At 45.6% G+C, this 13,579-nt stretch overlaps 1 protein-coding gene across 1 annotated transcript in view; it reads right to left on the bottom strand.

Annotated features, from left to right (window-relative positions):
- Positions 1-13,579, bottom strand: part of RASGEF1C (RasGEF domain family member 1C) — a 64,830-nt gene that overhangs the window by 17,028 nt on the left and 34,223 nt on the right. The window contains exons 2-4 of the mRNA XM_027898926.1: positions 7,084-7,266; positions 5,331-5,453; positions 2,660-2,797 (exon numbers count right to left, since the gene is read on the bottom strand). Coding sequence (XP_027754727.1) covers positions 2,660-2,797; positions 5,331-5,453; positions 7,084-7,260 — 438 coding nt within the window. The 5' untranslated portion in view covers positions 7,261-7,266. The remainder of the gene's footprint in view (positions 1-2,659; positions 2,798-5,330; positions 5,454-7,083; positions 7,267-13,579) is intronic.

Genomic DNA, 13,579 nt, shown 5'->3' with positions numbered 1-13,579 from the left:
TGTGCAGTATCAAATCCTTCACTGTTTGGATGAAAAGCCAAAAAGCAGCATAAGATTGCTTGAAAGACATGCATATTAGCCAGTCTTTCAATAGCTCCTTATCAAGAGATATAGTTTCACTTGGTTTTGTAGGGACTATGGCACAGAAAACAGACACAGACAACAGTAACCGAAGACTCAGGTAAGCCAATCACCTAATAAAGAATGAAATAAGAGAGATGTTTAAAGGACACAAAAAATTCCACAGAAATTAGAGCTCTTGAAGACACAATTGGTTGGGTGCACCCTTGCCCAGAAAGCTTTTCTGTGTGCAGTGGAGGAAAAATTAAAAAAAAAAAAAAAAAGTTAAAAAAAAAAAAAGTCCTGCTTTTGCCCTTGTAAAAGCATTTCCTGCCTTCTTTAAACCACATTCACTAAGTGAAAACAACATTGTTCATTACCTTCACTGTGCTGGTAATTATCTTGCCACAAAGTGACCCCCCACTGTCCAGGAGCTGCATGCTGGACTCCATCAACCAATTTCACCTCCCTGCCACATTAACAGTCAAAAGAAGCAACTACTGTTTAATATTTAAAGAAAATGTTTCGTTCTTAACTAGGAAAGTTCCTCTGAAGACAGCAGGCCTCAGCAGGTGGCTTAGGAGCTCAAATTTTAATTAAAATTTCTAGCTCTAAATGCAAATCACAGCACTCACTCAGAAATGCTTCTCAGCATGGACACCTTCACAAGCACATCACAGAGCCTTTAGAAAGTGGACTCTACAAAGGACAGGAGCACACACTGCAGGGGAAAATCCTGCGCTGACCTACATGGACTGCATGACATCACAAATCTTTCAGTCTTTATTTTCTGTGGTTCACAATAGGAACAACTTTCTTCCGAACAACTAACGGGCACCACCACTCTCCTGTGCTGTCCCTCAAAAAAAAACCAAAAAAAAACCAAAAAAAGGAAATTTGCATTGTAGGATATGAGCTGTTCCTTAAATTAATTATTGATTTTGCTCAGGCATAATCACTGGCAATTACAGTGCCTAGTAATATCTGAAAAACAATGATTTGAGTCTAATGCAGTCTGAGGCCTCCCAGGGCACCCACAAGCACTGGTACACAGCCATGCACTCTCCAGAGCAAAGGTGTGCAGTGCTTGCTCAGGTTAGGCAAATAAACTATTGCTTTGTTATGCAGAAAGTTGGTTTACAGCATTTATGGCTCTTCAGCAGGGCAACTGCTGCTTTTAAAGAGCACAACAAAGCCCCTCTTCTTTGCCCTTTGGCTGGTTCCTTCTTCCCAGTGGACACGATGGTGGTGGGTCTGTATGGGTTTCTCTCACTGATGCTGAAGGGCTGCAAGGCACCTTTTGTGGTGGTTGGCAGGAGCAAACCCATTGCCTCTTCCCCTTGAGCGAGTTTCACTACTCTAGTTAATGGAACTGAAGCCACTCGGGCTCTTTCTGAGTTTATTTTTGCTCCCTTCACCTCCATCAGTGTGTCACACAGCTTCCCCTTCCCACCCCTTCTCTCCCACAGGCTGGCCAGCTCAGCCAGTGGATCCAGGCCAGCCTACAGCTCCCTGAGAGTGCCAGACACGATGCCAGCCCAGGCCAAGAGCAGCTGTTCCCATTTCTGACATATTTCACGTGTGTGGGAGGGCCCAGTTTCATTTCTGTGGTGCTGCAGCCCTGCTGATCCCTCCTCTCCTCTCTCCACTCTTCTCTCTCTCAGCCTCATGGCTATTTTCTTGCTGTTCTACTCAACTGCAGCCCTCTGTGGCTTGAGGCCAGGCCTTCACGTAGCCAATGGGACTGAATTCTTCCACATGCCATGGTTAACCTAGAAGTAATTACAGATTCTCTGTGTGTACTATTTGCTTATTATTTTCGTGGACTTTGTGGTCTTTTTAATGTCTCTGAATTAACTTATGGGGTTCCCCCACCTGAATTTGCAAGCAGGTCTCCCAGAGGCTCCATTCACTGTGACCTGCTCTGCCACACACACAGCTCACACATGGGAACACTGAGACCACACAGACATCTCCTCTGAGTTTCTGCTCAGCAGGCCACACACTGCTGTCTTCTGCCACTTTCGTGCTCCCAGAGAAGCTACGTGTTCATTAATATTTGCATTTTCTTTAAACATAAGAACTTAAACCCAGAGAAGCTGTGGCTGCCCCATTCCTGGAAGTGTTCTAGGCCAGGTTGGATGGGGCTCTGAGCAACCTGGGCTAGTGGAAAGTGTCCCCACACACGGCAGGGGGCTGGAATGAGATGGTCTTTAAGGTCCCTTCCAACCCAAATCATGCCATGATTCTGTGACTCTAACTTGGGAGATCACAGCTCTGTTGCTATTTGAACTGCTACCAGCACATTCAGTCCATGCTATGCCTTCATATATTCCTTCTGTAAAACGAGAATATTGATATCCTACAGTAGATAAATTCTACTTATCACTCTGATGTGTCCCCATGTCACTGCCAAGGAGTACCTGAAGTGAGAGATGTGGCTTTCAGGGAAGCTACTGCGGGTTTTTCCTGTTGCAGGAGAACAAAACTGTGAGAGTATCCAGGAAGAGGCACGGAACAAAATGTGACAAAAGGAGGAAACCAAGTGGAAAAATGAACTTAACACTTTAACACAACATCCAAGATCAGGCATCCTCACCTCATCACACGGGGCTATCCTGTGAATCATGTCTTTCAGATGGCCGATCATCCGCTCTTCCTGAAAGTCATACGGGAATGTCTCTGTCCACTCTGTCAGCAGCTGTAAGATTTTGGGTCCAAATTTTCTGATTCGAGCCTGAAATGGAAACGATTGAATGACGGACAGGGATTGAAATGTGTTTACTCCTCAAAGTCTCCCAGCAAACACCTTTGTCACTGAACGTGGGGCCAGATTTTCAAAGAAGGCATTTACAGTTGCACCTACAAAATCAGCCACATGCATACAAACAGTGGGGTGCACAAGTGATACACTTGGGCATGCAAAATATACCAGAACTTGGATGTGTGCACAACTGTCTGTTTTACATGCAGATTTAAGTATTCTGCACATGCAGTTGGGCTGGTTTATGGTTGGATAGACGTTTTGTTGGTGCAACCTTCATGCCTTCTCTAAAAATGTCTGGCCTTTTTCGCTGATTCAAACCATTTGTCCTTCCCTTTTGTACTTACAACCCTGCTACATTTTCATCCTTCTCTGAAAAATTGAGTGGAACGAATTTCTTGACCAACAAAGAGGCTTTTTTGCTTCTTCACTTTCTGGCTGTATGAGAAAAACTACTCAGTGACCAGAGGCAGATGTAAGATGAAGACGAAAAGATGGACAAAACAGCAGCACTTCAGTAACTTGACCTGGGCTACTGATAATGATAGAACAAGGACACTCAGTCACATAACACACAGCTGATGCCCACTTTACTTTTGGTGTAGATTTATCTGAGGATGCAGCAATGGGAATAGTCAGGATGATACGGGGCAAGGAGGGAAATGTGGGGAACAGCACAACTAGTTGCATTAGTGTTATCTCAAAAGATGGCCAGCACAGCTGCTCCCAAAGCTTTCATCCTCTGTTATCCAAGAACATGTGAAAAGAAAATTGTGTTAAACAACAAACTGCATTTTTATTTACTGAAAACACAGACTGAAACAAACAGCCTTCTTCTGTGTCCTACGTACTGCAGCTAAAGTGTACCCTGTAATCAGGAAAAATTATACTCTTAAGCTCCCCAGCTCTTTGTTTTTCAAACAAGGTGGTTAAAATGCATATTTCAGCTTTCCACCAACAACAGGTTTCAATGAACCACATCTCTAAAAATAACTGCTGTCAGCCAGCATTAAGCTCAGGCTCAAAGACCAGCAGGTGGCTGCTGAAGGGAAAGCTTTATTGGAAACTACAAAGGTCTGGGGAGACATTTGCTCCAGCTGTGTAAACTGTATTGCCAATCGATGGAGGGGACTTTGTGCAAGTCACAGGACACAGGGGATGGGAAGCCTCTTGTGTGCAAGGTTTCAAAGTGGGCCCCGCTCTCAGGAACACAAAATCAGCTGTGTCCCACCAACCCTGTGTTCCTACAAAACGCAGATTCACTTCAGGCAGGTAAGACACCTTTGTAGTAAGATAGTGTTTCTCATTTCTTGAAAGTTTAATGAGCAGCAAAACTTTGCAATGCTCACATTTTAATCCTCCTAAACTTGCATCTGTCATAGAATTGGAGAGCAGAACCCATCACACCTTCTAAAGCTTGTTTTGCTTGGTGCACTTCACACAAATATTTCTATTTACAAGGAGTGTTCAGGCAATCCAAGTCTGGGATTGCTGAGCAGTCTGGTGAATGGCTCTCCACAGTGAAGGCAGAGCTCCTGTTACTCATGCAACCAGGTGCCTGTGCAAAAACAAGCACAGGTGTTCAGATTTGGTGACTCAGTCTTTGATGCCAAAACCACTGTTTCAAAACTGGAAAGGCTGATCCCGAGAATAATTTCAAAATTTTGGGGGATCTGAAAAGTTGCAACTACTGCATGTTCTTCTCCCCCGTCTACTGCTCTGAAGGTGCATCTCCTGCTTCAGGTAATGCACAGGATAGATCTTCAATGCACCCAGGAGAGCTTGGGCAGAATCCAGCACTGAACAGGATCCAGTGGGATCCGTCACCACTGCACTGTCTGTGGCACTGCCAGAGGGTGCACATGTGTTTCCACACACTGTATCAGCCTGCACAGTCCCTGGGGCAAAACAGGAGGAGTGCTGAGGCAGGAACAGCTTGGATTTTCTCATCTGTTTGCCTGTCACAGCCTCACTGCTGTTCCCACTCGTTCCTGGTGTGCCAGGCAGCGCAGCTGGTCTGTCAGCACTGCGAGCTTAGTGGGTACCTGCATGCTGTTACAGAGTGCTCAGAGGCACAGGGAGGGCCAGGAGGAAATATTACTGTGCCAGAAGCAAGAAAGCAAAAGGGCAGAGGGATTGAGTAAAACTGGGAGAGTGGTGTGTCGACATCTGCAACCGCCAGCGTGTGAGGTTCACGTCCTACCTCCTTGCATCCTGCAGGCTTCATCAGAGCCTTAAAGAAGTTAAGAAGGAAAGTCACCTGGGAAGGCTGAGACAGGGGGAAAGGGAAAATCAGAAGAAGATTTGAAGTGATTAGTGCCTGGAGCACCGCTCTCAGACATGGATACTAGGACGCCTCAATGTCAGGATTTCAGTGGCAACCGTCATCCTTTACGAGAAAGCTTCACTAAATCCAAAGGGAGGCAAAAAGGACACACAGCAAAGCCCCAGAATTCTCTGCCCATTTGAAACACCTCACGTTTTTCTGCTGCCAAGATAAACTCACCTTGTCCAGCACAGGGTCGTCCAGCCGCTGCTGCTCAATGCACTTGTGACAAACTCGGGACAAAAGCTCATGGGGTTCGATGAAGAGTCTGGAACTCAGCAGGAATGTGAAGATATAGGCTTTCTGTGGGAGAAACACAAGCAGACCTGCTGTAAGCAGCCACACAGAGGGTAATATTGGCCATAAAAGCCCTGAACTCCACAGTTTTTTTGCATTTTCACCGGGAAAGACCTTTACGTCTGGAAGACATAAGGATTCCTGACCCTGAATATGGAACTGGTTATACTGGGGGCAGGAGGCAGTGGCATCTCCTTTCTCCACAGCATCCACTTCCAGCCCTTGGTTGCCTAAATATCCAGCAAAGACAGTGTGGAGGTCACTCTGTAGGAGCAAGCCCAGGAACAGGAGACAAGACCAGGATATTGGGAGCCAGTAAAGCTAAATGTGCAGACACTCAGGAATCTCTGTGTTGTACTGGGTTGGGAGCTGCAGACACCACCCTCACATTAGCCACATCTTGCTCCTGCCCTGCAAATTGCCTTCAGCCTGTTTTAACCAATATTTCATCTATTCTACTAACTCCCCCAAATTCATTTCTATCAGCCAAGTCATATCATATGCAGTTCCACATCTGTGAAGCTGTGGGAAGCAGGTCTGCTGGATAAATCCTTGGATTATTTAAATTATCCCAGCAGTGAATTTAAAATATATGCATGAAGCCGCAGTTGTTTGCATCCTGACCCCTCCTGGCACCTGAATTATCTTCTTTCCCCCAGCCCTAGCCATGCTCCTGAACAGCAGGTATAATATTACATATCACACATTGCTTAATGAAAATCTCACAGCCTGATCTGCCCATTACCTATTTTTATTGCCTTTCTATTTCCTTTTTTTTTTTTTTTAATTGAGATGCTTCTTCATTACTTATTTTTAGCTGATCAGAAACTGAGCTCTGGGTAATTTAAAATATGCTGCCTGCTCTGCATTGATAACTTTCCTAGTCTTCTAAAGTGCCCAGAAGTCAATGCTACTCTGTGCTTTGAAATACAAGCCTTTCCATGGAGATATATTAGCACTTAAAAGTCTTCCAGTCAAACTGTGTCTGAATTCCACTGAGGATGTGCAAAACCCAGTGAAGTCAACAGCTTGCAGGACCATAAACCTGCTTCCAGTTTAGATCCTCGCACTGCTGGTGAAGGAAAACAATATTCACCGATGGAGCAAGGATTAGGATCTGGGCTGTGCCGTCCAGGGACTGCAGAGCTGGTGTGAGCATAACACCAGGTAAATTATGAACCCATCAGAAGCATCATCTCTGTTGTCACCGAGGGAATGCTTTGTACATACAGGCAAACCTGGATGACTTCAGCAGCCACTGAAATTCAGCTAATTTAATGCCAGTTCAGACTTGGAAGTTTTTTGCTTTAGTGTTCCTCTAAACCTCTCTGGGATGCACTGCTATTTTTGAACTGTTCCAACTGCTACATCACTAATTCATCACCACGACAGCTCCCCCCCCAACCCTGCTCTCTTATTTAAAGGCAGTATCATCTTTGGGATCTGCTTCTTCATGGGAACAATTATAGAGCAGTGAAGCAGCATTTAAAGCAATGCATCAATTTACCAAGCTTTAATTGTATGCAGCTTTTAAATTAGCCTTCTTAATTCAAAATTTAACACATTTGCACTTTCACATAAAGCGCTGCCCCAATTCACCAGAATTAAACCGTTTATTATCCTGTGAATTGCTTACTTCAGGGTAGTAATCAGTGGTAGGTATCAGATGCTGGATTAGAGCATCCAGAGATGCTGAGGTAAGGTTTCCATCCTGGAAGATCAGTCCTCCTTGTTCACCTTCTTTCGAGGTATGTAGATGAGGGCTGAAGCCACATGGGGTAAACATACTGGTGGAACTCAGTGTTTGGGGCATGCCTTCCTGCAAGAGAGACAACACCCATCAGACCCACGGCCACTCCTGTCTTCTGGCTGATTTGAAAAACGTAAGCCCCTAAGGAGAGCTCCTTGATCACAAAATCAACACAACCCCTTCGTGATAACTGCTTTTATTGCTGGCATGGGCAGATCGTGCCTGTGATGGGAAGCACACAGGAAAACGGGACATTTTGAGTTGGTTTTGGGCCAGAAAGTGATGGCAGCTACTTTGGGCTCCCACCCCCATCGAGAGTGCCTGTGGTGACTCTCTTTTTGCTGCCATCCCTGGTCAGTCCCCAGTAGGAGAGGAGAAATACCTGGGACTTGAATTTGGGAGTTCCTGAGCAGAATGGAGCAGTTTGTTTGATCCTCTGCCCTCCCGAGAATGAGGCAGGGAGAAACGAGGGAGAGAGAAGTAGAAAACAGAAGTGCCACCTAAGGCTTGCTCAAGATGGGCCTTGAAAAGCGCCCTGTGGCTCCCACGGGACAGGGGAGGTGTCAGAGTGAGCGAGGAGGTGGAAACACGAGCAGAAGTCAACTGGGGGAGGATGGAAAAATGAAGTAAGTTGGAGAGAACAGAGAACGTGGGAGCTGATGAAGAGATTAAAGAGCAGGGAAAGGAAAAATGAGGAAGAGGGAGAGAAGGCAGACACCTGCACTATATTTGGAGCCTGAAGTTAGTCAGTCCTAGATCTATACTTAGGTACTAAATAAATGTTTCAAAGAGATCCTGAGCACTCTTTGCCTTCACCAGAGATGCAGAGTCCTCTGCACTTTGGAAAAGGAGGCCAGGCAGACTCCGAGCACACAGCCCAGTTTCAAGCTTCCTGTTTTTCAGTTCTCTGGGTTTCTCGGGCTTCATTCTAGGCTTCATCTCTATTTTGAGGTTTACAATCAGCTTTAAATGTTCCTTCTGTTGAGCAAAGTTGTTTTGTTTTTGAATTGATGCAGACGGATGACAGATTTTGCCCTGAGAGCTTTAAAGCGTCTCAAGCTGCTTCTAAAATCCCCCCTGGAAGCTGCTCCTCAGCTAAAGGCAGCATTATAGGACATGGACTGGGAAAAGGGCAGGATGTGGACTGGGAAAAGGACAGATCATGCTCCCTCACAGGTCTGCAAATGCATCATCCAGAGCAAGGGACCCTTCTGGGACCTGACTATTTGGTTCTGTTTGATTTTACCTCACGCAAGGGAGGATGAGAAAGAGATGAGGGATGGGAAGAGTACCAGAGCCAACCTCTACTGCCTGAGCAGCTGCAGAACTTCTCCCAGGACTCCAGCTCTCCCTCCTGAGCACAACCCCTGCCTGCTGGAAGAGCAAGATCTGCACACCCTGGCCTGCTGAGCCAGCACCAACCTCCCACATCGGAAGGGCCACGGGCTGGCAGTGCCTGTTGCTGCACCTCAGCCTGGCAGGGCTCGGGCACACACAGCCAGCAGACACATCTTAGTTTTTAATATATTTCTCTGCCCTTTCCTGTATTTCTGTCCCATCTGCTTTTCTGCCCCTTTACTACCCCATACACCTTTAAAAGCCGCCTCATGGACTTGGCCCAAAATTTTGAGTCTGCCTTTTTCCCCTCCCGTATCAGCAGCTGTGCTGTGACCCAGACAGTCAGCTCAGCTTCAGCTACAGGTACAGCAAGTTGTGGGCACCCCTGTAAAACCCTCTCTCTGCCTGGCACAACCCATCTACTCCCCCAGCTCAGGCTGCTGCACTTTGCCAGCTCAGAGCCGCCCTGGATGAGAAAGGGCAGTGTCCTGGGAGCCAGGCAGGGTGTGAAGCCCTGGGAGAGGCTGGGAGCTGGGTCCCAGCACCGTGGGAGATCAGGCTTTGCAAGCACAACTTGGGTGACTTCATCCTTCAAAGGAGGGACTGTTCCCTGGAGCCAGCGGTTTGATTGCTGCATCTTATCTCCCCCTGGGAGGCACACACAGGCTGCCTCTGGGACCTGCAATCACCAAAAACGAACCAAAATGCCAAACCCAACCAACTCCTGCCTCGGCTGAAAAGTAAAATACATGCTGGGTTTTAGTTTAAAGACCAGAGCATCTGAATGTCATCCCAGCCAGGATGGAAGCTGAAGTATCTAGTTTTAATGAATGTGCAGATGTGCCTGTTAATAAGGTTCTGAGAACAAGTAATTGCTGCTTTTTGTACACAGCTTAGACTCTGTGTGGTAAATGGGAAGCACTGCCAAATCCCATTTGTTACTTCTAACACGCTCTGTGTTATTGCTTGTTTCTATGGCAATAATCCCAAGAAGGATTTCATGTCCACACAGATCAAGAAATAAATCTCATGGACATACAGCTGTCTAGATGAGGACAAGAGAAAGTTGAAACAGCTGTGAACTTACAGGACACATCCTGGCTACAGCATAAAACAGAACTCACGAGCAATGATTTATTCGGTGCAATCCCTCACTGTCAGTGCCATTTTCATTATCAAATAGAAACACATCTAAACAGGATATTGCCTCAACTTCTGCATCTTATTACACGAGAAATCTTGCCGAAATACATAGTAATGCTTTTTTAAAAAAAGTTACAGCTTTTATTAAACTGAAACGAAACAGCTGTACAACTGTCACTGGGACATCCATCCTGGGTGTTGTCAAGAAATAAAATTTGACTTTTTATCAGGAATTTCCCGGTCTAATCTTAAGTTTTCAGGCAAGGCCTGTGTTGTATCCGATTGCCACCTTACCTGCCACCAAAGAAGACCTGAGGATTTTAACTACCTGCCTTTTTGTTCTCTGTTAACTGATACTCTCATGTTCACATCAGGATGAGGCCAATTGTACAAAGACTAAGAACCTCTTGCGCTACTAAGCTTGAAAATAACTAACATTATTATTTGGCAGACAGGAACGTAGGACAGGGACTTCTCTGCTCACAACACCTAATGTCCTTTTTCTGTTCGTGCCATTTCCGAAGTTTTCTTTTCAAGAGTACTAAATAGAAACAAGATCTTTCTTTGAAAGAGCCCAAACACACAGCTGCTCGCGATAGGCAGAGGATAAGGCTCTGCTGTCAATCACTCCCAGAATACAGAAACAAGGGCAGCACTGAGAGGAAAACAAACAAGCAAACAACCTCAAGGAGATTTGTCTTATTGTACTGAGGGTGGTTTGGATGATGGAAAAGGCAGGTGGTGTAGACAGAGGCAAACCCTTCCCAGAAGAGCACAGTGCCAGGATGAGAGGCAGCAGCCCCAGGCTGCAGCAGGGAAATTCCAGCTGAAGAGAAGAACATCCCCTGAGCACCATAGCAAATTGGAAGAGGGACCTGGAAAGGATGTTCAATTTCCAACCTGGGAGATTTTCAAAAACTCAGCTAAACAAGGCCCTGAGCAAACTTCAAGCCCTGATTCAAGTGTGAGCTTGGACTAACAACCGTCAGAGGCCCCTCCTGATTAATCTCTCTGTGATTCCAATATACACCTTTCTCAAACTATTTAGTACTGCCCCATTTCCAAGCTTTCTCATCTACACCATGGCAAGTAAAAATGGAGTCCAGATCATCAGATATTCGTAAAGAAGTCCACCTTGGTCACTTTTCCTGGGAACAACAGCTGTGGTAAAAATGTCTCAAAACCTCACCTGAGAACCACTTGAAGTTAACCTGAAGTCACTGAGATTTAAGCATGCAAACATTCAGCAGATAAGTGCTTCCATGAACTTTAGCCCAATTCAACACACAGTGTGTTGCTACTCCTCTCATTTCGGAAACAAATCAGATGCCAATTTCAACTGATAACTGGTGCTCTGGAGGAAGTGAGCAGGTGAGATGGTAGTGAAGGGCAAACTTCCACACCCCAGCATGCAAAATGACTGATGATACAGGTGGCAACCAATACCCCAGCTCTGAGCAGGTGGTGCTGAGCAAGGTGGCACAGGAGAGGTCCCTCCTCACTTGTTGGGGCGCCTTGTAGTAAGGTGTCCTCATGACTCCCTAACCCCAAAATGGAGGAGGACAATGGTGTCACACTGGATCACAGTGGTCTCCCAAGTCTTGGGGTTGTGTGTTCAGCCAAGGATTGGGAAATGCAACAGCTCAAGCAACAGCTTGTTCAACTGTGGCTTTTTTGGATGATAAAATCTGGTTTTCTGGAAGTGAGCCCATTGCCACCCCAGAGGAAATGAACTTCTGGGATGTTATGTTAAAAACTGGAACGGGGAACCTTCTCCTGTATTTATTTCTACCTCTGCTCTTTTTTTTTTTTTAATTTTTTTGCCATTCTTCTGTTTAATTGCTCATCATTCTTGGCTTTTATTGGCTGTTACAAAGTGCTCTTTTTTTTGCCCTCCTTTGATAGATTTCATACGTTCACAAGATTGGAAATTGAAAAGTAATGGCAATATACTGCTTTTAAATCTTTCTCCACCGGCCAGCACAGCTCAGCATTCCAACACAGTGATGAAAAGAGACACCTCTCACTAAAAATTATGCTGCTTACTCAAAAATATTGAAGGACTTGATTCACTGAGCTAAAGCATGGAACCAAAGGTTCACTACCCAGGTAGCTGTACCTATCTATATCTGCAAGTGCCTTAAAAACCCCAGAAAACCAGTGCCCAAACCTGCAAAACCGAGCAGGGCACGGCTTAAAGGGCTGCCTAACCATGCACATAATGCAGGCCCACTGATCTGTGGCAAGAGAGGTTTGAGGTGCCAGAGGATGGCTGCAGGCTGCCAGCCCTGCCTGCCTGGGGCCAGGCAGGTGACCTGCAGCAGAGCCACAAGGGTAAACACCCACCAGCCTTCCCCAGCCCCACCACCTGCTGCTACACAAGTGTCCCCATGGCAAGTACGGTTAATGCTTACGTGGACGTGAAACGCTCAGGAAACATTTAATGTGGTTTTCAAGCGGCTTTGATGTGATAAGTGTTTTATCCTTTATCAAAAACTTAATCACGCTGTTTACTTTTGATCCTCATTTCATCTCTGCCTTCCATCTGCTCTGCCTCTCTCAAGGGGAAACAAGAGCTGGTACCATGTGACGAATGGAGCGGGGCTGCAGACTTATCTTCCCACCCACTTAACTTTCGGATTAACCAAATAAATAAAAGCCTTCCCACTTCAGGGATGAAAGGCACAGGCTTCTGAGAATCTCCCAGCAAAATTACAGGAGCTAAAGAGGGTGGGAAGGGAAGGTGTGGACACTGGAGTATCCAGCTGTGCCATGGCTGGGGGGGTGGGCAGTGAGCTCCTCCTGACGAGAACTCAGAACGTGCAAGTCAGTGCTCAGGGAGCACAGGCAGGGCATAAACCAAGGGCATGGGAGGCTCAGGGTCAAGCATTGCTTTAGCAAAGCACAGACTTCAACAAACACACCTAATCCAGAGTGAGTTGGACTCGTTCTTACTCCCATCCGTGAACCAAAAGAGCAAACATCTCCCGTCCCATCTCAATCCTGCAAAAGTCTTTACCGATCAAACATTCACAAAAACCACAGTTCAAGGAAGTGAAGATGGTTCCCAATAAAGCATTCTGGAAAAGTATCTTGGAGAAATCTTGGCCAGCTTTAGTAGCCAAATCTACTACCCAGCCACCACTACACGGGGAACAAATCCTGCTCCAGGTTCTCAGCCAGGACAACATGAGACACACTCGGGTCTCATCTGCCTCGGTACCTGCTGTCACACAAGCCCTAAATACCAGTGAGCTCAGCAGAAGCTTCAGTAGCAGATGCTCATTTTTCTTTACATTACTTTAGTAATTTTCCAACTATTCATCTTTGCAGACAAAAAAAATAAATATATAAATATTCAGAAGATAATGATAAGGAGTTAAAATTCATATTTTTCTCTGCTTCTTTTGTAGGGAGGGAAGCAGAGGAGAGAGGAAAAAAAGAATTCTAGTGTTTCAGAATACAAAAGGAAAACCACTGCAAAGTAATTGCTTCCAGTTGTCAAGGCCATGGTTATAAATGTTTTCTCAGCAAGAGTACCTGGCATTAACAAACTCAGTGTATGCTGATGTAATTAGGAAAATGGTAGCAGATGTAACTTTCTTTTCACCTTTTCAACAGGCCCTAAAACATTCAATTTACAGCCCACAAAGTTGTGAAATTGCTGAAAACCCAATCTGTCTACTCTAGTACTGTTGGAAATGGTTAAATAAGCAATGTAGTGAAGATTCTACATGAGTTAGAAACACAAAGGGATCAGAAGGGACAAGAACGGTGGGATGGGAAAAGTAGGGAAAAACACTTAACTGCAATATTCTCCAAACCCAATAACAATGATTCCATCTCAATGTGGGCTCCTTCCCCTTGCCTACCCATTCCTTGCAGCAGCTGAGGCACTTTA

This window comes from Empidonax traillii, unplaced genomic scaffold, assembly GCF_003031625.1.
Source record: "Empidonax traillii isolate 1590-97213 ecotype Southwest subspecies unplaced genomic scaffold, ASM303162v1 scaffold630:size906685, whole genome shotgun sequence".
Classification (NCBI taxonomy): domain Eukaryota; kingdom Metazoa; phylum Chordata; class Aves; order Passeriformes; family Tyrannidae; genus Empidonax; species Empidonax traillii.
Note: the sequence above shows the minus strand (reverse complement) of the source record. Positions and strands in the feature narration are given on the sequence as shown.